Source organism: Oncorhynchus kisutch, linkage group LG30 (assembly GCF_002021735.2).
Source record: "Oncorhynchus kisutch isolate 150728-3 linkage group LG30, Okis_V2, whole genome shotgun sequence".
Classification (NCBI taxonomy): Eukaryota; Metazoa; Chordata; class Actinopteri; order Salmoniformes; family Salmonidae; genus Oncorhynchus; species Oncorhynchus kisutch.
Genome location: NC_034203.2, coordinates 34265245 through 34289299, shown reverse-complemented (window position 1 = coordinate 34289299; position 24055 = coordinate 34265245). Strand labels below are relative to the sequence as shown.

General features: G+C 45.4%; 1 protein-coding gene across 3 annotated transcripts; it reads right to left on the bottom strand.

The window, feature by feature from the left end:
* Window positions 1-1543: 1543 nt before the first annotated feature.
* LOC109874751 (neurabin-1) lies at window positions 1544-17597 on the bottom strand. 3 transcript variants are annotated; one of them, XM_031810403.1, is made up of 19 exons: window positions 17365-17597; window positions 11125-13183; window positions 10265-10397; window positions 10017-10137; window positions 9827-9931; window positions 9649-9745; window positions 7248-7367; window positions 7049-7102; window positions 6563-6663; window positions 4514-4642; window positions 4305-4401; window positions 4152-4224; window positions 3944-4080; window positions 3630-3877; window positions 3450-3524; window positions 3132-3318; window positions 2788-2895; window positions 2337-2525; window positions 1544-2070 (listed from the first exon to the last, which is right to left on the bottom strand). In XM_031810403.1, exons 2-19 carry the CDS (start codon window positions 13072-13074, stop codon window positions 1870-1872), a joined length of 4125 nt encoding a protein of 1374 aa, XP_031666263.1. In that variant the 5' UTR covers window positions 13075-13183; window positions 17365-17597; the 3' UTR covers window positions 1544-1869. The 3 variants fall into 3 exon arrangements, with proteins under 3 accessions (XP_031666263.1, XP_031666262.1, XP_031666264.1); XM_031810402.1 differs by having other exon boundaries at window positions 11125-13080; XM_031810404.1 differs by lacking the exon at window positions 2788-2895 and having other exon boundaries at window positions 11125-13080.
* Window positions 17598-24055: the final 6458 nt, after the last annotated feature.

The window sequence follows — 24055 nt, the reverse complement described above, 5'->3', positions numbered from 1 at the left end:
CTTCTTGAAATGCCACATTTGTCAGGTGGATGGATTATCTTGGCAAAGGAGAAATGTTCACTAAACAGGGATGTAAACAAATTTGTGCACACAATGAGAGAAATAAGCTTTTGGTGCATATTGAACAATTGTGGCATCTTATTTCAGCTCATTTAACATGGGACCAACACTTTACATAGTGTTTATCTTATTTCAGCTCATTTAACATGGGACCAACACTTTACATAGTGTTTATCTTATTTCAGCTCATTTAACATGGGACAAACACTTTACAGTGTTTATCTTATTTCAGCTCATTTAACATGGGACCAACACTTTACATAGTGTTTATCTTATTTCAGCTCATTTAACATGGGACCAACACTTTACAGTGTTTATTTTATTTCAGCTCATTTAACATGGGACCAACACTTTACGGTGTTTATTTTATTTCAGCTCATTTAACATGGGACCAACACTTTACGGTGTTTATTTTATTTCAGCTCATTTAACATGGGACCAACACTTTACAGTGTTTATTTTATTTCAGCTCATTTAACATGGGACCAACACTTTCCAGTGTTTATTTTATTTCAGCTCATTTAACATGGGACCAACACTTTCCAGTGTTTATTTTATTTCAGCTCATTTAACATGGGACCAACACTTTACAGTGTTTATTTTATTTCAGCTCATTTAACATGGGACCAACACTTTACAGTGTTTATTTTATTTCAGCTCATTTAACATGGGACCAACACTTTACAGTGTTTATTTTATTTCAGCTCATTTAACATGGGACCAACACTTTACAGTGTTTATTTGTTTGTTCAGTATAGTTTGGTCAAACCGTTCGGACGCTACAGACGTTCTCGTGAGAAGACCGATTTTCGGGATGTCACATGGTCTGACAAACATCGTTCTAGCTGTACCACCTTTCACCGTAGATGCGGAAGTCCGACGCTGGCTGATTGAGACGCATCGAATGCAAAAAAACATATCTAGCTTAAACTGACAGATTGATGGGATTTTCTTATGTTATGAAGCTTAGTTTGACAACACTGGTGCATCAATCGACTCTTGGGTCACGACAGGGGGTTAATATTGGTTAGGTTTCCTAACCATTACTCCAATGGCCAAATACTTTCTTTTTTTTTGTACCCAGAATGAGTTTCTCTCAACATATGGAAGGACGTATCAAATCATCTCAAAACAACAAATAGACAGTGTTTCAACACATCTGCACTCATGTGTATAAAGACAGTTCCACACATCCCAGGTGTTTAACCGGGGTCCTATTTTATCAAGTTATAGCAGCAGCTAATCAGCAGCTTTCCATTTTGCATTTAAGTATTTAAACAGGGCCCATTCAATACCAAATGTGGAGGATTTGTCCAGTGACAGTTCTTGATATTAATGTAAAGTAACGTGGACAAATGCAATGATTTCTTAAATACATGTTTTTACACCCTGTACAGTTACAATCTCTTTTGGTTTTTGTGCACTTTGATACTTCACCTACATGTAAAAACATGTTGATCACAGACAAATAAAACCAAGGCAATATGTTTAAAACATTATTTATTCATGAATGTAAAATATTCAGCTTCAAATATTTGAGTGCTTCAGTGCAATCAATTGTACAACATTCATATAGAAACATCTGTACATAAATACTGTTACAAAACAGATAAAAAGTATATTTCACTAGTCACAGTGAAGACTAACAGTGAGACTGACGTTTCTGTGCTGGTAGAGAGTTTATAAGAGAGAGACTATAGCTGATTGTCTAATGGCTGGAATGCATGAGATGAACCTAATAGGAGTAGACAAAAAGTTGTGATTGAAGATCATTTCCAGGTTTAGGGGTTAGAGGTCAGGGTCCAGACTTCAGCAGAGGGACTCGTTTCGGACCTTTTTACCACCATGCCTGGCCTCCTTTCTCTCCTTCTCCTCCTTCATTCTCTTCTCATGTTCCCTCTCCTCCTTTCCCTTCGCTCTCTCCTTTTCCTCTCTCTCCAGGGTCTTCCTCATCTCCTTCAGCCTTCTCTTCAGAGCAGCACGGTCACTGTGACTGCACACACCCAGAGCCTGGAGTGAGGGAGGGAGAGAGGAGAGAGCGAGACTTTAATTTCTGTGCCACAGTGGGCTGCTCCATATGGAATGAACTCATTCATCTAAATCTAGGGCTGTGTCGCAATACCCTAGCCCCCTTCTCCTCCTCAAGGATCTAGCCGGAGGAACGGCAACCCATTTAGCCATATCAACTATAGATTGTCTATGATTTCAATTATCAAAGGACAAAAGGTGAGGCGATGAGTCAATATTGAGACATGGCCCGTGACTCCCGTGACTACCTTGAGTTTGTTGTTGTCCAGACTGAGAAGTTGCAGCCCATCCACACCATTGGCTGTGAACTGGGCCGCGTATTGATCCATGCTCATGCCAATCAACCACAGACAGACTTGCTGATTAGTCCATTGGTCCAGGGGTCGGCTTTGCCATTGGTAATCGTTACCAACTGGGACAGAGTCCTCATCCAGGTTCTACGGAGATGGACGGGACAGACACACACAAACCCAACAGTACGATGTATAACAAACCTTTTCTAAATTAAAAACGAACTAACATCGTAATGATATTCCATCCCATTCTGGGTCATTCAGGAGGAAGTGAATTACCATCCTATCCAGCTCTATGAACTACAGAGAACTTAATCAGGGCATAGTAGAAAACTAGAACAAAAATCAGGTCATCGAGAGAACAGAGATACACAGAGAGAAGGGAGACCACATGAGACAGACTCACCTCTGATGAAAAGGTGGGAGTTTGAGAGTGTGCAGAGAGAGACAGATCTGACAGCATCCCTGATAGGAGAGCAGAGCTGGGACTACCTGAGTCTCCTACATTCACTCTCTAGAATGAGCAAAGACATTTGTGACTGACACACACTGAAGTGCACAGTGGTACACCACACACAGTCAAGATCATGTAGAGTATAACATGAAAGGCCCCAGGGGAAATAAGTATACAAAACATACCAGTGAATAAGCCACTAAGTTACTGAGCCAGTGAATAAGCTGGACAAGTGCTTTGAGCCCAAATTAGAGTTAAAGTCCAGGGTGGTCTGAGATGGAAGACTCCCCTCTCACCTGGCAGTCTCTACTGCCTCCGGTGGTCATGTACGGTAGACTGCTGCTGGAGACAGACCTAAGCTTCCCTCTCTCCTTCTCCCTCCCTCGCTCTCCGAACCAGGAGAAGGGTAGGCAGGAGGGCACGGAGGAGACAGAGGGAAAGACACCACCGCTGGGGGCATCTATCAGGTTAACACATAAACCCCTGGAGACAGGAACACAAATCAAATACAGGGCCAGCAGAAACACTGAAAGAAGAAATGTAATGTGTGTGGGTGCATAGTATTGACTGTACCCATTTCCTCTGCTAGATCAGTAGTGTGTTATTTCTTGTACCTGTGGTCCAGGGGCCTTTCCTTGTTCTTCTTCTCCTCACACTTCCTCCCTCTCCTCAGAGACTTGCGGAGGCCGCTAGAGGGGTTAGGAGGTGGGGCTATTACCATAATGCTTGTCAGATCTACACACAGCGCCTATGGGAAAGGGGGTTAGGGGTTGAAGAGGTCTGGTGTGCCCTACCTGAAGTCAGGGAATCTCCTCTTTGATTTGCATGTGGTAGATGACTTGTCCTCTTTAGAGGGGGACTGGCCTGGCTGGGGGGTGAGGAGAAAGGGGGGGTGGGGCTTGGAGGTGAGGGCAGACAGAGAGGATGTACTGGAGTGGACACGGTGACTGCCTACTGAGACCGATCGTCCCGTCTCTCGTGGTGCGATCGCAGTCAGTGATTGGCTCTTCCCGCCACAGCTCTGAATATGGTCTTCCTCACCCTACAGGGAGTGATAGAACATTCAGTATGTGATTGGAAGGAGAGTGTGTGTGTGTGTGTGTCTGACCTGTTGTCTGAAGGACTCTCTGAGTTTGTCTCGTGAGGGAGGGTGTCTCTTGGCTTTTTGGGCAAGCTGTGCTCTGGCCCTGTGAGCGCTGGTGTCTAACAGATCTGTCACAGGCACCGCAATGCTCCAGTCTGCACCTGAAACACACACAGTTTGAGAGACACTGCCTGACACACACACACACTGCCCCTCAGGTAGTGTGTCTTACTTGAGGTAAATGAGGTATCCAGTGATTGGTTGTCACTCTCAGGGACCATCTCCCCTCTCTCCAGTAGCCCTATCTGAACACACAGAAAGAAATGCTTAGTTCACTGAGGTAGCATCTGTACACTACAGTTGACGGTGTCTCCTCCAGTCTCACCCGTCTCTGGAGTCTCTCCACAGTCTCTCCATGTATCCTCTCGCTCTCCTCCATCTCTCTCTGCAGCTCCTCCTCTCTCCCCTCGCTCTCCTTCTCCCTGCACATGGACAGAGGGACCATCAAACACAGAGAAATAGACATTCTAAACAGGCATTGAATATTACCAATTGGCCTACAGGGGCATGTTAACTATGTTAACCAGAGCTCACCTGTGTTGGAATTCCCTCAGCAGTCTCTTGGCCTTGCTGTATTTCACCTCCAGGCTGTCTAATTGGCTCTGGGTGTCAGCCAATCGCTGGTTCACAATCCTGCACAGAGCCTGGGCCTCCTGCCAGTACCTAGAAGAAGACGACGAATCATGTTCATCATCTGGGTCTGAAAACTTAGATGGAATATTACTGAGGATGACAGCTGACGATTTTGCCACTCCTATTTTCCATCTCTTCAATGTAAGCCTACAGTAAAGTGCGTGTCCTCAGACCTGGAGGGAAGCAAAAGTCATTCCACTATCCAAGAAGAGCAAAGCACCCTTTACTGACTCAAACAGCCTGTTCCCAATCCTTACTAAACTTTTGGGGGAAAAAAAATGGTGTTTGACCAGATACAAGGCTATTTCACAGTAAATAGATGAACAGATTGTTAAGGAAGGGCATTCAGCATGTATGACGGCACTGACACAAATTGCTGATTGGCTGAGCGAAATGAATAAAAAGATGGTGGAGCTGTTTTGCTCGACTTCAGTGCAGCTTTTGACATTATTGATCATAATCTACTGCTTTACATCCCCTGCTATATTGTGGATGGAAGGTTACCAGTCTAACAGAACACAGAGGGTGTTCTTCAATGGAAGCCTCTCCAACATAATCAAGGTAGAGTCAGGCATTTCCCAGGGCAGCTGTCTAGACCCCTTTACTGTTTTCAATCTTTACTAATGACCTGCCACTGGCTCTGAGTAAAGCCAGTGTGTCTATGTTTGCTGATGACTCCACACATCAGCTTCCACAGCAAGTGAAATCACTGCAACACTTAACTAAGCTGCAGTCAGGTTCAGAATGGGTGTCAAGAAACAAGTTAGTCCCAAATATTAAAAGCATTGTATTTGGGACAAATCATTCACTAAACCTTAATCGTCAACAAAATTAAGCAAGTTGAGGCGACTAAACTGCATGGAGTTACCCTGGATTGTAAACTGTCATGGTCAAAACGTATTGATACAACAGTGTCTAAGATGGGGAGAAGTCTGTCCATAATAAAGTACTACTCTGCCTCCTTAACAACACTATCAACAAGGCAGGTCCTACAGGCCCTAGTTTCTACCTTCTTAACAACACTATCAACAAGGCAGGTCCTACAGGCCCTAGTTTCTACCTCCTTAACAACACTATCAACAAGGCAGGTCCTACAGGCCCTAGTTTCTGCCTCCTTAACAACACTATCAACAAGGCAGGTCCTACAGGCCCTAGTTTCTACCTTCTTAACAACACTATCAACAAGGCAGGTCCTACAGGCCCTAGTTTCTACCTCCTTAACAACACTATCAACAAGGCAGGTCCTACAGGCCCTAGTTTCTGCCTCCTTAACAACACTATCAACAAGGCAGGTCCTACAGGCCCTAGTTTCTACCTTCTTAACAACACTATCAACAAGGCAGGTCCTACAGGCCCTAGTTTTGTTGCATCTGGAATACTGTCCAGTCGTGTGGTCAGGAGCCACAAAGTTACAATTGTCTCAGAACAGGGCAACACGGCTGGCCCTTAAATGTACACGGAGAGCTAACATCAATAATATACATGTCAACCTTTCCTGGCTCAAAGTAGAGAGATTGACTACTTGTATTTATGAGAGGTATGACATGTTGAATGCACCGAGCTGTCTGTTTAAACTACTAGCACACAGCTCAGACACCCATGCACACCCCACAACACTTGCCACAAGATGTTTAGTCACAGTCCCCAGGTCCAGAACAGACTACACACACACGATAACATGAATTTTGTGTTGTAGATGTGTGGTAGTACATTAGTGGCCTGAGGGCACACAATGTGTTGTGAAATGTAAAGTTTTTAAAATTGTATATAACTGCCTTAAAGTTGCTGGACCCCAGGAAGAGTTGCTGCTGCCTTGGTAGCAGCTAATGTGGATCCATAATAAATACAAAATAATGTATCATCGTCATGTTCATCATCATGTTCATCATCGTCGCCACAATTTGCGTCATCAGAACTTAGTGAGGGTTGATTAGTGTATTTGATTAATACTTCTCTAGTTTGTCAGCCTTCTCCTCTCCATCCTGGACACACTCCTTCAGCTCAGCCTGATGACTCTCCCACAAGGCCTGCTGCTCCTCACACCCCCTCAGCTGGAGGAGACAGAAAGACGGACACAGGTGCGTCCCATACCATGAGCCCTTCATCTAGGAATCATCCCAGACACTCCCCTTAGACACTTCACTCACCACTCTAAACACCGCAAAAACAGTCATGTTTCAATCACTCATCTAACACAGTTGTATATATGAAAGCAGAAGCCTACATTAAATTGATTGAATCAATGCCGTCAGATCAGTGAGAACACAGAGAAGACATACTATGTTTTCAAGGTGATTGGAACATGGCCAATGTGCTAATAACTCAGACTGTAGACTGTTAGAGAGGCAAGTCTCACACAGAGCTAAATGGGTCAGACTGCTCTGAGTGAAGCAATGAGTGAGCATGTGTTTTGGGAGTCTCGTCAGAGTGACCTACCTTCTCCCGCACTAGGCAGAGCTGGTCTGATTTGGTCCTGACTTTTAACTGGAGCTGAGGAGAGACCAGTACACACATGCACACTTCACACAACATCTACTGAAACTGGAAGCTGTTGGAGGAGCATAAGGCCGACTGAGGGAAAACAGAGAGTACCCCCCCAATGCCTTTCATCTCAGACTAGAATGGACTTCAACACCTGTTGGCATCTGATGCAGCTGGTGATTTCTTTCTCTTCGTCATCCTCTTCATCATCTGTACGGAGGACTTCTACCGTCTCTTCCACTGAGCTCAGCCCAACAACACCATCATTTAACACCTGAGACACACAAACACCGACACAGGTACAACCAATAAGAAATGCAAGGTTGCATATATACACTGCTCAAAAAAATAAAGGGAACACTAAAATAACACATCCTAGATCTGAATGAATGAAATATTCTTAAATACTTTTTTTCTTTACATAGTTAAATGTGCTGACAACAAAATCACACAAAAATGATCAATGGAAATCAAATGTATCAACCCATGGAGGTCTGGATTTGGAGTCACACTCAAAATGAAAGTGGAAAACCACACTACAGGCTGATCCAACTTTGATGTAATGTCCTTAAAACAAGTCAAAATGAGGCTCAGTAGTGTGTGTGGCCTCCAGATGCCTGTATGACCTCCCTACAACGCCTGGGCCAACTCCTGGACAGTGTGTGGTGCATGGAGCGAGACATGATGTCCCAGATGTGCTCAATTGGATTCAGGTCTGGGGAACGGGCGGGCCAGTCCATAGCATCAATGCCTTCCTCTTGCAGGAACTGCTGACACACTCCAGCCACATGAGGTCTAGCATTGTCTTGCATTAGGAGGAACCCAGGTCCAACCGCACCAGCATATGGTCTCACAAGAGGTCTGAGGACCTCATCTCGGTACCTAATGGCAGTCAGGCTACCTCTGGCGAGCACATGGAGGGCTGTGCGACACCCCAAAGAAATGCCACCCCACACCATGACTGACCCACCGTCAAACCGGTCATGCTGGAGGATGTTGCAGGCAGCAGAACATTCTCCACGGTGTCTCCAGACTGTCACGTCTGTCAAATGTGCTCAGTGTGAACCTGCTTTCATCTGTGAAGAGCACAGGGCGCCAGTGGCGAATTTGCCAATCTTGGTGTTCTCTGGCAAATGCCAAACGTCCTGCACGGTGTTGGGCTGTAAGCACAACCCCCCCCCTGTGGACGTCGGGCCCTCATACCACCCTCACAGAGTCTTTTTCTGACCGTTTGAGCAGACACATGCACATTTGTGGCCTGCTGGAGGTCATTTTGATTTTGTAGGGCTCTGCCAGTGCTCCTCCTGCTCCTCCTTGCACAAAGGCAGAGGTAGCGGTCCTGCTGCTGGGTTGTTGCCTTCCTACAGCCTCCTCCACGTCTCCTGATGTACTGGCCTGTCTCCTGGTAGCGCCTCCATGCTCTGGACACTACTCTGACAGACACAGCAAACCTTCTTGCCACAGCTCGCATTGATATGCCATCCTGGATGAGCTGCACTACCTGAGCCACTTGTGTGGGTTGTAGACTCAGTCTCATGCTACCACTAGAGTGAAAGCACCACCAGCATTCAAAAGTGACCAAAACATCAGCCAGGAAGCATAGGAACTGAGAAGTGGTTATCACCTGTAGAACCACTCCTTTATTGGCGGTGTCTTGCTAATTGCCTATAATTTCCAACTGTTGTCTATTCCATTTGCACAACAGCATGTGAAATTTATTGTCAATCAGTGTTGCTTCCTATGTGGACAGTTTGATTTCACAGAAGTTCCAGTCGAACCACTGCCTGCCCCCCTACCGCATGGCCAGTCGAACCACTGCCTGCCCCCCTACCGCAGGGCCAGTCGAACCACTGCCTGCCCCCCTACCGCAGGGCCAGTCGAACCACTGCCTGCCCCCCTACCGCAGGGCCAGTCTCGCCCCTGCCTGCCTCCACCGCAGGGCCAGTCTCGCCCCTGCCTGCCTCCACCGCAGGGCCAGTCTCGCCCCTGCCTGTCTCCACCGCAGGGCCAGTCTCGCCCCTGCCTGCCTCCACCGCAGGGCCAGTCTCGCCCCTGCCTGCCTCCACCGCAGGGCCAGTCTCGCCCCTGCCTGCCTCCACCGCAGGGCCAGTCTCGCCCCTGCCTGCCTCCACCGCAGGGCCAGTCTCGCCCCTGCCTGCCTCCACCGCAGGGCCAGTCTCGCCCCTGCCTGCCTCCACCGCAGGGCCAGTCACACCCCTGCCTGCCTCTACCGTAGGGCCAGTCACACCCCTGCCTACCTCTACCGTAGGGCCAGTCACACCCCTGCCTACCTCTACCGTAGGGCCAGTCACACCCCTGCCTACCTCTACCGTAGGGCCAGTCACACCCCTGCCTACCTCTACCGTAGGGCCAGTCACACTCCTGCCTACCTCTACCGTAGGGCCAGTCACACCCCTGCCTACCTCTACCGTAGGGCCAGTCACACCCCTGCCTACCTCTACCGTAGGGCCAGTCACACCCCTGCCTACCTCTACCGTAGGGCCAGTCACACCCCTGCCTACCTCTACCGTAGGGCCAGTCACACCCCTGCCTACCTCTACCGTAGACAGTGTCTTGTCCTGCTCCAGACTCTCATTGATTAGACGGGCCACCTCACTCTCCTCTCCCTGCTTCTCCCGTCCAATAAAAAACCTGCAGTGAGGGACAATGACAAATCATTACCAATCTGCAAAGAGAAAGTGTGTGAGCATGAGCCTGTCTGTGCTTGCATACCTGACAGTGCCAATGGTGTTCTTTAGCACGGTGGCAGCAAACAGCTGTGTGACTCCGACCAGACTGACCCCATCCACCTCCACTATCTGGTCATTCACCTGGATACTAACACACACAATCTAGGATCAGCTTACAGCACCACACTCACATCCTAACCATTAGAAAGGCATCATTGACCTTAGATTCTCACCGTCCGTCCTGTTGTGTAGCTCCGTTCTCAGTGATGGTCTTAACGAAGATCCCCAACTTCTCCAGCCCCTGGTCAGCCCCTACCCCCATCCCTATTATACTGATACCCAGGCCCTCCACTCCTAGACAGAGAGACGGGGGAGTTAGACAAAGAGGTGTTAAAACAGAGAATTAGAGACAGAGAGACAGAGACACAGAGAGACAAGGAATATAAAGGAAAGGAAGCAGTACAGAGGGAGTAAGCACAACCTTTCTTTATCTGGACAGGAAAGACATCCATCTTGTCCACTCTCTTCTCCAGTTCATACTCAGCAGAGGCAGACACAGGGTCAACATCATCATTACGCCGGTCATAGTCTGCATTTGAGTAGGTCAGGAACACCTGAGTGTACACACACACACAGACCATTAGATCTTTCATAGTCAAGGTGTATGTGTGTGTGTATGCATGCCTGTCTTTGGCTGTCTGGATCCTGACTAGCCACTGCTATCTGGGGTTACTGCTAGCACACCATGGCCATCCTGTTTATGCTAGAAGATCCTCCAGTAGGACTGGGGTGTGAGATGGGATTGGAAACAAGCTGTTGCAAATCCATGTGCTCTACTGCAGTTCAATCTCAGAGGCAGAGAACATCTTAGACAAAATGGTCCTTGAACAGTAATTCAATCCTAAACACCCCCCCTGTGAAATGTGTGCCAACTGTGTCGTACCCATTAAGGCTCTCAGTATACTTGGTAGCCACACAAGGCCTGAGAAGTCTGGGAGATTTAAAATCCTTACTGGACTAATAAATTCATTATGAGGCCCTAAAATAAGCTGACTTGCAGTTTGGTAAGACATGGGAGCTAACACTCATCCTGGGGGAGAAAAGCTGTTGATATATCACTTATTCTGAGCTGAATACCTGACAGAGCATGTGAGATCCTGTCTCTCTCCTCTCAACCTAAAGGAATAGAATAGACTGGCTGTATGTTCATGGTTTTCATCTTACCCCAACAATGAGGGCCAGACTTCCTCTCAAATAAAAATCTGGTATCACTTTATCAAACCTAATGGGGTGAGCTTGAGTGAGGAAGGAAGTGTCAATGTGATGGGGGGGGGGGGTTACCTTGATTGGTGCTGCAGAGAACTTAATCTTCCTCCTCTTAGCAGAATCCACATCATCGTCATCCTCATGGGGAAGACTGGGAATCTCCTCATATTCCATAAAAAGCTGCTCCCAGTCCTTTCTGTGCCATTCCAAATCATCATGACACTCAGAGTTCAGTTCCCCATCCTCCATAAAGGCCTCATTCTCAATTCCAAGGACGGCAGCAAATCCATTCTCCTCATCTCCTCTCTCAGTGCACTCCCTCTCTTCCTTCACTTCCACTCTCCCTCTGCACTTTCTTTCCTCTTCTTCCCTGAAGTCAATCCCTCCATCTTCCAATCCGGCCTTCTCTTTCGCTTCCTCCTCTCCCTCGCTCACCTCCTCCCTCATCTTTTCTTTGCTGTCACTGCACATGGTTTCTCTCTCCTCAAGTTCCCTTTCCTCCTGCTCTCCTGCCTCATCTCCTTCCACCTCCACTTTCTCACCATCTCCAGTTGTCCCCTCTTCTCTGTGCTGCTCTATTTCTTGGCTGATCAGTCTGTTTTCTCCCTCCATTCGATCTTCCCTCTGTTCTGTCTCCTGCTGTTTCATGTCTCTTTCTGATTCACTTTCCTGTTCCGTCACTTCAAGACTGTCAGGGAATCCCTCCACACACTCTACCATTCTGGGTTCTACTGGAGGTTCAACCGTTCTCTTTTCCACCATTCTAGGTTCTACTGTTCTTTGTGCTGATGTAGGTTCTATTCTAGGTTCCACTCTGGATTCTTCAAACACATCATCCACCAGGTTATTCTCATTGCCCTCCTCCCTCTTGCCTTCCTCCTCTCCTTCGTTACCGTCGCTCTCAGACGACTCGTTCTTCACCTCCACTAGCTCCGCCCTTACAGTTCCAGCCCCTGACCCCTCTTTGGGGGTCAAAGGGACATCAGGGGTCATGTAAAGGTCATTAGGGTGGTTCCCCTCAGACAAACTCCTGTTGTCCAGGGGGTCAGCATTAGGACTACTAGGGCTATAGAGGTCAGTCTGGTCAGAACAAGGGGAGACTGGGGTGAGAGGACTGGGGGAGTTGGAAGAAGGGGATGGAGGCTGAGAGTGGGGAGAGGTGGGTGCTGGGCTAGAAAGGTTGGATACATGGGAGAACACAAAGTTCTCACACATACTCCCATCAAACACACTTCGACCGTACACACTCCTGCGGTCTGAGGGGTCAGTTGTAGGACTTCTACCGTCAGGGGAAAATGTCTCACTGTTGTGACCATTAACAGGGTGAAGGGGTGTAGGCAAACTGGTGGCTTTATGGAGTTCTATGTTGGGTAGTGAAATGTGTATGTGTAGGAGTTCTTTCCTTCTCTCCCCCTCTCCTTCACTTTCTGACATGGATGTCAGCTGCTCCCTGTCTAACCTGCTCCTTGCACTCCCAATTCCCCTTTCCTCCCCACTCTCCACCAACCTCCTGCTATCTCTGCCAGGGCTGACATTTAGACTTTGACCCCCAATGACCGTCTCAAAGAGCTTCCGGGTCACTGAGAACTTCTGGGCTAGAGCAGCTCTGTCTATCTCTGCTATCTCCTCTGCCTTAGACGGTTTATCTAGCATAGACAATTCTACACTGGACATGCTGGCCACACTGCTCCGGACAGAGCTGGAGCTGAGTGGGTGTTTGGGCAGGGCCTCAGATAAGGGGTGGAGGAGGTGCTGTTGGCTGTCCATCTGGAAGAAGATGTTGTCTTTGATCTTAGTTCCTCTAGGGCTGAGGGCCCCACCCCTGGTACCTTCACCAGGGTTACCTCCACTGCTAGTCCTGGTGTGAGGGACTGCCATGGAGCCAGGTGAAGGGATTGAGGCGCCCAGGGAAGAAGGTCTAGGCCTGGTCCCTGCATCCAAGGAGCATTTGATGGTGTGGAAGTCAGACTTGTAGGCGTTCCTGTGGGGGGAGGCGCTCCGGCCTTTATTGTCCGTCCGCATCATCTGGGGCTGGAGACAGGTGGAGAGGTATGGAGCTCAATGAAGGAGAGTCAAGTTAGCATGTATCCCTGATTAGACAGGTTCAGGACTCCACTGTCTACAGAGAAACACACTAGGCCAGAATCAGTTAACAAAAAAAATACAATTAAAGTCATGGAATGGCACTGGTGCTTTTGACATGGTTGCAGAAGCAAAATCTTTATTTCATATCAAATTGTAATTTAACCTACTTCCAACTACCTAATAACCTTGTTCACCAGACACTTCCGGCCATGCGCAATTAGCCTGGCAATGATGTTCCCTAACTACAAATAATTGGGCCCTACCATTGGATTACAATCCCTTTTTGACAGCACCCCTTTTGATTTTAACTCAACTTCCCATACATACACTACATGACCAAAAGTATGTGGACACATGCATGTCTAACATTTCATTCCAAAATCGTGGCCTTTAATATGGAATTGGTCCCTCCTTGCTGCTATAAAAGCATCCACTCTTCTGGGAAGGCTTTACACTAGATGTTGGAACATTGCTGTGGGGACTCCATTCAGCCACAAGAGCATTAGTGAGATCAGGGCACTGATGTTGGGCGATTAGGCCTGGCTCGCAATTCCAATTCATCCCAAAGGTGTTCGATGGGGCTGAGGTCAGGGATATGTGCAGGCCAGTCAAGTTCTTCCATACTGGACCTCACTTTGCCATGCTGAAACAGGAAAGGGCCTTCCCCAAACTGTGGCCACAAAGTTGGAAGCACAGAAATGTCTAGAACGAAATTGTATGCAGTAGTGTTAAGATTTCCCTTGGCCTAGACCGAACCATGAAAAACAGCCCAAGACCACTATTCCTCCTCCTCTATGCATTGGGGCAGGTAGCGTTCTCCTCCGTGGGACCTGCCAGATGATGAAGCTTGATTCATCACTCCAGAGAACACATGTCCACTGCGCCAGAGTCCAATGGCGTCGAGCTTTACACCACTCCAGCCAACAATTGTCATTGCGCAAGGTGATCTCGGCCATGGAAACCCATTTAATGAAGCTCCCGACTAACAGTTATTGTACTAACGTTGCTTCCAGAGGTAGTTTGGTACTTGGTAGTGAGTGTTGCAACAGAAGACAGACGATTTTTACACACTTCAGCAGTCCGTTCTGTGAGCTTGTGTGGCCTACCACTTTGCGGCTGAGCCAGTGTTGCTCCTAGACGTTTCCGCTCCACAATAACAGCACTTACAGGGCAGAAATGTGACGAACTGACTTGTTGGAAAGGTGGCATCCTATGACGGTGCCACATTGAAAGTCACTGAGCTCTTCATGTAAGGCCTTTCTACTGCCAATGTTTGTCTATGGAGATGGCATGACTGTGTGTGCTCAGTTTTACACCTGTCAGCAAAGGGTGTGGCTGAAATAGCCGAATCCACTCATTTGAAGGGGTGTCCACATACTTTTGTGTATATATAGTGTATTCGTCCATGGTAGAAGTGATCAGAAAGTGACTTTTAAGATCTGAATCCCAAAACATTCAGGATATGGAGGTGCCCAAAGTCGACCCGTTATGCATACCCCACTATATCACGAGACATCCATATCTTCATCACTGGAAAATATAAAACACTTGAGTTTGATATCATTTAAAAGCTTTCAAAAAAGGATTGTCAAATTGTTAAATTCTTTATTAAAAAACGACATTTGTTGCCTTTAATGTAAATTAATTAATTTTTGTTCCGCATAGGTTGTAGCTTAGACCCTATTTTACATCATCGGAGGTGTTTGTGTCGTGCCGGCCAGGTTGAGAGATGCTCTTGAATACAGGGTGGGTGTCATGTTATGCCTGATAAATGTACTGAAATGGAAATTAAATGGACATTTTAACTTTCAAATGGTACCAAAGATAGTTGGAGGTCCACACATCAGATAATGTTGAATTGAGTATCAGTTTTAAATTACACCGTCAATTAAACTGTCAATAGGAAACCTATTAAAATCATAGAAATATACATAGAATAGACATTCCCATTGAAACACCCACGAGCGTTTAACACTAATACTTTTCAGTCTTCTTCCCCTTGCGAGTCGCGACTGAGCTGAGCCAAACAGATTTCTGCCGTAGCCTACACTTGGCAGCCTGAGCCAAACAGCTTTTTGCAGTAGCCTACACTTGGCAGCCTGAGCCAAACAGCTTTTTGCCGTAGCCTACACTTGGCAGCCTGAGCCAAACAGCTTTTTGCCGTAGCCTACACTTGGCAGCCTGAGCCAAACAGCTTTTTGCCGTAGCCTACACTTGGCAGCCTGAACCAAACAGCTTTCTGCCGTAGCCTACACTTGGCAGCCTGAACCAAAAAGCTTTTTGCCGTAGCCTACACTTGGCAGCCTGAGCCAAACAGCTTTTTGCCGTAGCCTACACTTGGCAGCCTGAACCAAACAGCTTTCTGCCGTAGCCTACACTTGGCAGCCTGAACCAAACAGCTTTCTGCCGTAGCCTACACTTGGCAGCCTGAACCAAACAGCTTTTTGCCGTAGCCTACACTTGGCAGCCTGAGCCAAACAGCTTTTTGCCGTAGCCTACACTTGGCAGCCTGAACCAAACAGCTTTCTGCCGTAGCCTACACTTGGCAGCCTGAACCAAACAGCTTTCTGCCGTAGCCTACACTTGGCAGCCTGAACCAAACAGCTTTCTGCCGTAGCCTACACTTGGCAGCCTGAGCCACGGCGCAGCTACTGTAGAAACCACAAGTGTCTATCCTATGTATAAGAAAAGAAAAACAACTTTGTGGAATTATCTATGATGCAGCAGTCTAAAGCACTGCATTTCAGTGCTAGAGGCTTCACTACAGACCCTGGTTCAATCCCGGACTGTATCACAACCGTTCGTGATCGGGAGTCTCATAGGGTGGCGAATAATTTGCCTAGTGTTGTCCAGGATAGGGGAGGGTTTGGCTGGGGTAGGCCATTGTTGTAAAATAATAATTTGTTCTTAACTGACTTGCCTAGTTAAATAAAGGTTAAATAAAAGTTGCCCTCTGGTGGGGGGCCTTTAAGCTGACATTCGATGGTGGCATCTTTGTGGTAGTTATTGGAAGTAAAAATCGGTATTTAATTTAAATTTCAATGGTGTACCAGCTAAATTGCAGTGGTCTGAAGGGATAGGTTCATTCTATGAATTATATTTCTATGATTGAAATGACAACCACCCAGTAACCAAGAGTATGCGGTGTCTCAAATGATGGTGGGCAAACAACACATACACCTCAGGAGGTAGTCAGAATAGATTCTGAACCTACGCTTTCTTACAGCTGCACTGGGGTCAGACAGACGTTATGTTTAGATTAAGATACCGGGATATGACTCGCAAAATGTGCCTCAATCCAGGGACGAGAAATGCTTTATACGCCGATTTGTCCCATGAACCCAATTTACACAGAGAATATTGAACGACTGCTAATTTCATAGCAGTTGTTCAATCTTCTCATTTAACAGTTGGGATAATGGTACTATTCACAGTACAATTCATTGCTCATCCCTGGAATGAGGTACATTCATCAAGCCATATCTCAGACTGGCTACGTGGGCTCTTAATCTAAACAGGAAGCCTGTCTGACCCCGTGCAGCTGTAAACAAGTGTAGGTTCGCAATATATTCTGGCTACCTCAGATAGTGTAAATTAGGGTTTAAATTACAACATTTGAAAATATATAATCTGAGTTCATGCATTTTTTGAGAATTCACATTAAAAAAGTTTTTTTTAAAGGCAATTATTTATAAAAACACATTTCAAGGAATGATTCAATTGTTTGATAACCATGTTTTTAAGCTTTTAAAATTCATATCGAACTCAACCATTCATCTTCTCCAGTGATGAAGACCTGGATGTCTCATGGTATGGTGGGGTATGCAAAATGGGTCAATTTTGAGCACCTCCATCTCCTAAATGTTTTGGCATTTAGGTCCCAAAGAAATACCACTTTCTGACCACTTACTTCTACAATGGGCAAATATGTGTTAAGTTTTGTTCAAATCAAAAGGGGTGCGGTGAAAAAGTAGCTAAAATCAAATGGACGTAATTATAACATAAAACAGCAATATAACGACATGTAGGCCTACTTATCGTACAGTAGGCTACTGTTCAATTCAAGATTATATTCGACGATAACATGTTATAGGCCTATTTGGTCTTGAAAACGTGAAGTTCGTGAGACCGTCACAACTGTTCGCAAAGCTGAAAGACAACTACAACGCATTAAAAATCAGGTCAAATTGATTCATGTCGCTATTCAAGTTTAACAGTATTTATAATCACCAGTATTGTCCCTTCGTCCGCGGCTTTAGAAGCGCTGATTGAATTGTCCTCGGTTCATTGGAGAAAGGACACATTTGTCCACTCGCCACACCTTGCGCCAACAGCGCGCGCTCCCTTCAATCAGCACCTGACGCGACTACAGTGAAAGTGCGCGTGCACGAAACGCTTTCACATCATATTCAGGTATATTCTCCATCCTATTGAAATGTCTTTCAGAAGGACTTTGGCTGGCATAAACCTGTGTTCTCAGCATGCTAACAGAGTACAGATGGCAGCTAATGTCACTAAATACTGAAATTGGATTATCTCACTGTAATCCTGTATAAACTACCTTGGTGTAAACACTTACATCACAGTCAGGCTACTCCCCCTCTCCCTATCACAGAGAGGAACGTGATAATAAATGTAACCCTCTCCATTTAACACACAACAGGGACAAGTGAGGGAATCCATTGGGAATATTAATAATAATGATTATCATATTGTGCTAATAATGAACCATTAATACCCCGAAGAGCTGTTCTGAAGACTGGTGCCAAGGTGGCCGGGCTGCCAATCAGTCCATTTGAGTTCTGTCCTGTTTGGCTATTGATGCTCACACAGAGAAACCTGCTGTCCAGACTCTTAGCCATATTGCTACAAAGCCAGAGGTGACTGAAGAAGACAAGAAGTGTACTACACTAATGTACACTGTTCTGGACCCGTGGTTGGAAAAGGAGACACACCCTGTCCGACTGCTTAGATGCTAGCCAATCAATCAAACTATTAAAAAATCAATTAATAAATTACTTTCAGCCTACATAACAGTATCCTAAGTATAATTAATTTCCACATTGAAATGTACTGTACAGTACAGCGTATTCACCATTCACAAAAGGAACTAAAGTGGAGCAGCTTACCTGCAGCCAGATCTGCCTCTCCTCCTGGTAGGCAGATTAGAGTGGAACAGAGCAGAGTGGAACAGAGTAGAGTGGAACAGAGCGGAACAGAACAGAGGGAAACAGAACAGCGTTGAACAGACCAGAGCAGAGTGAAACAGAACAGAGCAGATTGGAACAGAGCAGAGTGGAACAGAGTGGAACAAAACAGAGCAGAGTGGAACAGAACAGAGCAGAGTGGAATAGAACAGAGCAGAGTGGAACAGAACAGGCAGAGTGGAACAGAACAGAGCAGAGTGGAACAGAACAGGCAGAGTGGAACAGAGTAGAGTAGAACAGAGCAGAGTGGAACAGAACAGAGCAGAGTGGAACAGAACAGAGCAGAGTGGAATAGAACAGAGTGGAACAGAGTAGAGTAGAACAGAGCAGAGTGGAACAGAGTAGAGTGGAACAGAGTAGAGTGGGCTGTAGAGAGTATTGGGGCTATGGTGAGTTCTGACCTGGATATGGAACCATTCTCCCAGGAGGCACTGGGACCTAGATGATATAAATACCACCCACTGTACAGAGGGGGGAGAGAGAGAGGTGGAGAAGGATAATGGAAGGAGAAGGATAGAGGAATGTGGGTGAAGGGAGTGAGAGGAAGGGAGAGAGGTGGGGGGAGAGAGAGTAGGAGGGAGGAGAAATCATGACCAATCATGACCCAGATGTAGATCTATAGGTAAAAAACATAGCTGGTGCATCCTGATGTCCACCCCAGAGAACATGTATCAACCAGCTCTTATTTAGCTCTTATTTTATGTAAAAAAAAGAAGAAGATTGCACTGCTCTGAAAACTGAAACTGTTCCTGAGATATTTACTTTTAAGAAACAATTATCCATATCAAACTCACAAAAATTATAATTACACAATTACATTAACATTAGCTAATTGTGATTGCAGCCATTTTGAAGAACCAGAAAGAAAACGATCAAGGTGTAATCATTGAACATCTCAGAGTGTCCTCTCAAAATGTACAACAGGACTAACACAGTGGCATACAGTGCATTCAGAAAGTATTCAGACATCTTTACTTTTTCCATATTTTACTATATTACAGCCTAATTCTAAAATGGAATCAATTATCCCCTCCCCCCTCATCATTCTACACACAATAATCCATAATAACCAAGCAAAAACAGGTTTTTAGATTTTTTTTTGCAAATGTATAAATTTTTTTTTAACTCAAATATCACATTTGCATATGTATTCAGACCCTTTACTCAGTACTTTGTTGAATCAACTTTGGCAGCGATTACAGCCTCGGATCTTCTTGGGTATGACACTAAAAGCTTGGCACACCTGTATTTGGGGAGTTTCTCCCATTCTTCTCTGCAGATCCTCTCAAGCTCTGCCAGGTTGGATGGGGAGCGTCACAGCACAGCTATTTTCAGGTCTCTCCAGAGATGTTAGATCAGGTTCAAGTCCAGTCTCTGGATGGGCTACTCAAAGACATTTAGACACTTGTCCTGAAGCCACTCCTGCATTCTCTTGTCTGTATGCTTAGGGTCGTTGTCCTGTTTGAAGGTCAACGTTCATCTTTCCGTCGATGCTGACTAGTCTCCCAGCCGCTGAAAAACATCCCCACGGCATGACGGCATGATGCTGCCACCACCATGCTTCACTGTAGGGGTGGGGTCAGATTTTCTCCAGGCTTGGTATTCAGGCCAAAGAGTTCAATCTTGGTTTCATCAGACCAGATAATCTTGTTCCTCAAGGTCTAAGAGTCCTTTAGATGCCTTTTGGCAACTCCAAGTGGGCTGTCGTGCCGATTTACAGAAGAGTGGCTTTCGTCTGGCCACTCTACCATAAAGGCCTGATTAGTGGATTGCTGCAGAGATCGTTGTCCTTCTGGAAGGTTCTTCCATCTCGACAGAGGAACTCTGAGCAATGTCAGAGTGACCAATGGCACTTCTCATCATATTGCTGTTTGGCTGGGCAGCCAGCTCTAGGAAGAGTCTTGGTGGTTCCAAACTTTTTCAATTTAAGAACGACAGAAGCCACTGTGTACTTGGTGACCTTCAATGCTGCAGTAATGTTTTTGCTCCCATCCCCAGATCTGTGCCTCGACACGGTCTCGGAGCTCTACAGCCAAATCCTTCAACCTCATGGCTTGGTTTTTGCTCTGACGTGCATTGTCAACTGTGGGACCTTATATAGACAGGTGTGTGCCTTTCCAAATCATGTCCAATCAATAGAATTTACCACAGGTGGACTCCAATCAAGTTGAGGAAATATCTCAAGGATGATCAATGTAAACAGAATGCACCTGAGCTTAATTTCGAGTCTCATAGAAAAGGGTCTGAATACTTATGTAAAAAATGTATTTGTGTTTTTAATTTTTAATACATTAACAAACAATTCTAAAATCCTGTTTTCGCTTTGTCATTATGCCGTTTTGTGTGTAGATTGATGAGGTTAATAATTTTTTTGGGGGGAATAAGGCTGTAACGTAACAAAATGTAGAAAAAGTCAAGGGGTCTGAACACTTTCCAAATGTAGATACAGACCAAAAACTAAATGTCCATTGGAGAGGACAAAAATGAATGGCTGGGTCTCTGGAGGATAGAGGACCAGTGGCAACCCGTCATTCAGGGCAGGTGGGGAATGTTATTTTTAATGCCTGTTTTGCATGTTATTTTTGCATTAATACGTGTCACATATCAGTTTGCAAAAAATCAACAAAAAAACTCTAATTGGAGTTAATGAAGCTGCATACAAACATGGACTCTTTTCTGCTTCCTTGAGTAAGGCAGCTCCAAATTACAGGTGTTTCTGCCTAGCTCAGTGCTTTCTGTGGTTGTGGAGCAGCCAGTGGAAATACAGAGCTTAGGGTTTGGTAAAGTCCTCTAGTTGCACCATGATTAGCTCAGTTTTTTGTCACTCATGGGGACACTATGTCCCCGCAAAATCTACGGAGAGCTTGAAAATTCAAGCCCCGTTGGTGCTGTCATAGAGTTACATTAGATGTGCCCGTCCAAGAAGGCTCAAGGTCATTGGCCACAGATAAAATGACGTCAAATCACGTTATATCAACCGTAGCTTTGATTGGACCGATCATGTCAACATCATACTTTCAAAATCTTAGCTAGCAGTCATCATCATGAATCACGTCGACAATCTACTGGCAAATCCTTTTCAAAACGTGTCATATGAAGAGAAGAAATTATAGATAAAAGGTATCAGTGCTAATTGGCCATTGGACATAAACATTACATAACAAGTTGAAAATCGTAAATCCAACAATGAGTGGTTTGGAAGGAATCAGTGTCTAACTGCAAGCATTGCAAAGCAATCACTAGCCCGCTATTCAGTGGAGTGTATGTGTGGTCTAAGTCCGTGTTTAAGGGTCACTTTTCCAAGCTTCAACATTGAAGCATTCCAGCATGACTTCTGCCGCATTCAAAACAAATGGAAACTAGGAACTCGGAAATCTCAGACTTTAGTGAGTTCAAGACAACTGGGAACTCAGAAGAAAACAAGCTCCGACTGGGAAAATACATTCTTATTGGTCATCCAACTCAGAAGTCGGGAACTTGGGCTTCTTTCTAGAGCTCCGACCTGAAAATCACTAACGTCATGATTCCACCGTGTTTTTTTCCCAGAGTTCCCAGTTGTCTTGAAAGCACCAAAAATCCATATAGTGCCAGAATTTGATGACAAAGTTTGATGACAAAATTTGCCCACAAAGGACCGCCACACCACCTTCCTGTTCAAGTGAGCACAGTACAACAAGTTGAGTCCAAAAATGCATTGTATGCTGCTGCATACATTATGTAATATGCCAGGAAGATATGTATACTGTAGCTAAGAAAGTATGTTGTGTATGTTGTGTAGTAAGCTGTTAATAGCCCACGTGCCTCACCCTAATAATTGTGTCCCTTTTCCACTCATAATTTAGCCTACTGTTCTGACTTGGTGGTGCACATGTAGCCTATAGCCTGTTTTATAGAAATGTCATAATTTAGTAAGAGCCTTCATTGTCTGCTTAGATGCCCCCTTTATTTATCCTACGGTTCTGACTTGGTGTACAGGGTGAATACTGTAAGAACGACCCATGTTCTGAATTCTGTCGCTGTACATTTCAAAAGTGCTGAACAAACAGTTATATTGATTACATTTGTCCTAGCTCATTCGTTAATGTCTTAATCGAAATTACGGATGGCCTCTTATCTGCTCGTCCCCCCCTTATGCCATAGTTTGTACATCTCAATTATCTGTTGAAAACCACATTTGTTTAAGCAAGTCAGCCTTATCAGCTATGTTGTTTTTAAAAGGCAGTAAATGAGGCTGAATGAACTGTTTTGCTGCCAGACAAGGCTCCGCTGATAGCCAGGTGTAGCAGTGGTAAGATGTTGGGACTGCTGTTGGGAAAGCTTTATGTAGTTCCTAACAGTTTGTGGGAATCATTTGTCACCATTATAGTGCAATTAATGTATTGTTTAGTGTTGTGTAGTGGCTTGCTGACATGCATCTAAAACACATTTGTTTAGTTTGCCCCACCAAGATTTACATGCTAAAATTGCCCCTGTGGAGGACCATATTTAGAGTTTCTCACATCCACCAGGAGATCACACAGTTGACATAATCATCAGGGCATTCAAAAACACTCTTTATTAAAACCCTATGGTTGGAACACAATTGTTTATAATTTCTGGGGTCTATGGCTCTGAGACACATACAGCAACACTGCCATCTACTGTTCAGAGGTGCATACTGCTGGTCAGGTGCTGCACTCCCATGAGGACAGCTGAAGAACACTTTTAGGTTCCAGATAGAACCTTCTGTTTCCTTGGTGTAGGCACTCCTAGATCTAAAATGAATGGATAGCCTAAAGTGTTCAGAATAAATCAAACATTTTACTCAGTCTATCAGAAGGCAAGGTGAAACAATGCTTAAATATCTAGTAGTGTCTAAGGGGTTTGGACACACAATTCCTCGCTCTCCTACTGTGTCTGTCACATACATACTTCAGTCATTTACACTGTGTTAAACCTCTACTTCAGACATCTGGCACACATACACACACACAACAGATAACCTAGGTGGAACTAATAGCTCCCACTAGTATGGGAATCCCAGATAACTGAATCTGTCAGTAGGAGGGTTTGTGTGTGTGTCTGTGGTCTGTGTGTTTCCATCTCTGAACGCAACAGCACATCTCCTGCCTCCCTCCTGTCTTCCTCTTTCATCTTCGGACATCAACAACCCCTTTTTTTTCTCTTCCTCCCTCTACCACTCCCTTAGACCACACTGCAGGCCAGAGTAAAGGGAGTCAATCAATTCAAAGGGATTTATTGGCATGGGAAACATGTTTTCATTGCCAAAGCAAGTGAAATATATAACTAAACAAAATTGAAATAAACAATCAGTAATTTAACAGTAAACATTACACTCACAAAAGTTTCAAAGGAATAGAGACATTTCAAATGGCATATTATGACTATCAATCTCTCCCTCCCTCTCATCTCATTTGATCCGTCTTCCCCAACCTTTTCTCTCCATTATCACCCTTTCTATCTCTCGATCTTCATCTATCTCTCTCTCTCTCCACATCTTCTGTAGGAGAGTCTGTCTTCTCTCAACATCGGCCTGAAGGAAGTACTGTATCTTTTGGCACTCACTGAATCTCAAACACTTCCTGTTTCCTCACCCCTTGCTGGTGGCGTCTTTCTTTCCCCCCAACGCAGTTAAGCCAAAACCATGCCCCGTTATTCAGAGGGGTGTTCTACAACGCTTTGAGCGCTCTCCAAGTCCGGCAGTGAATATCAGG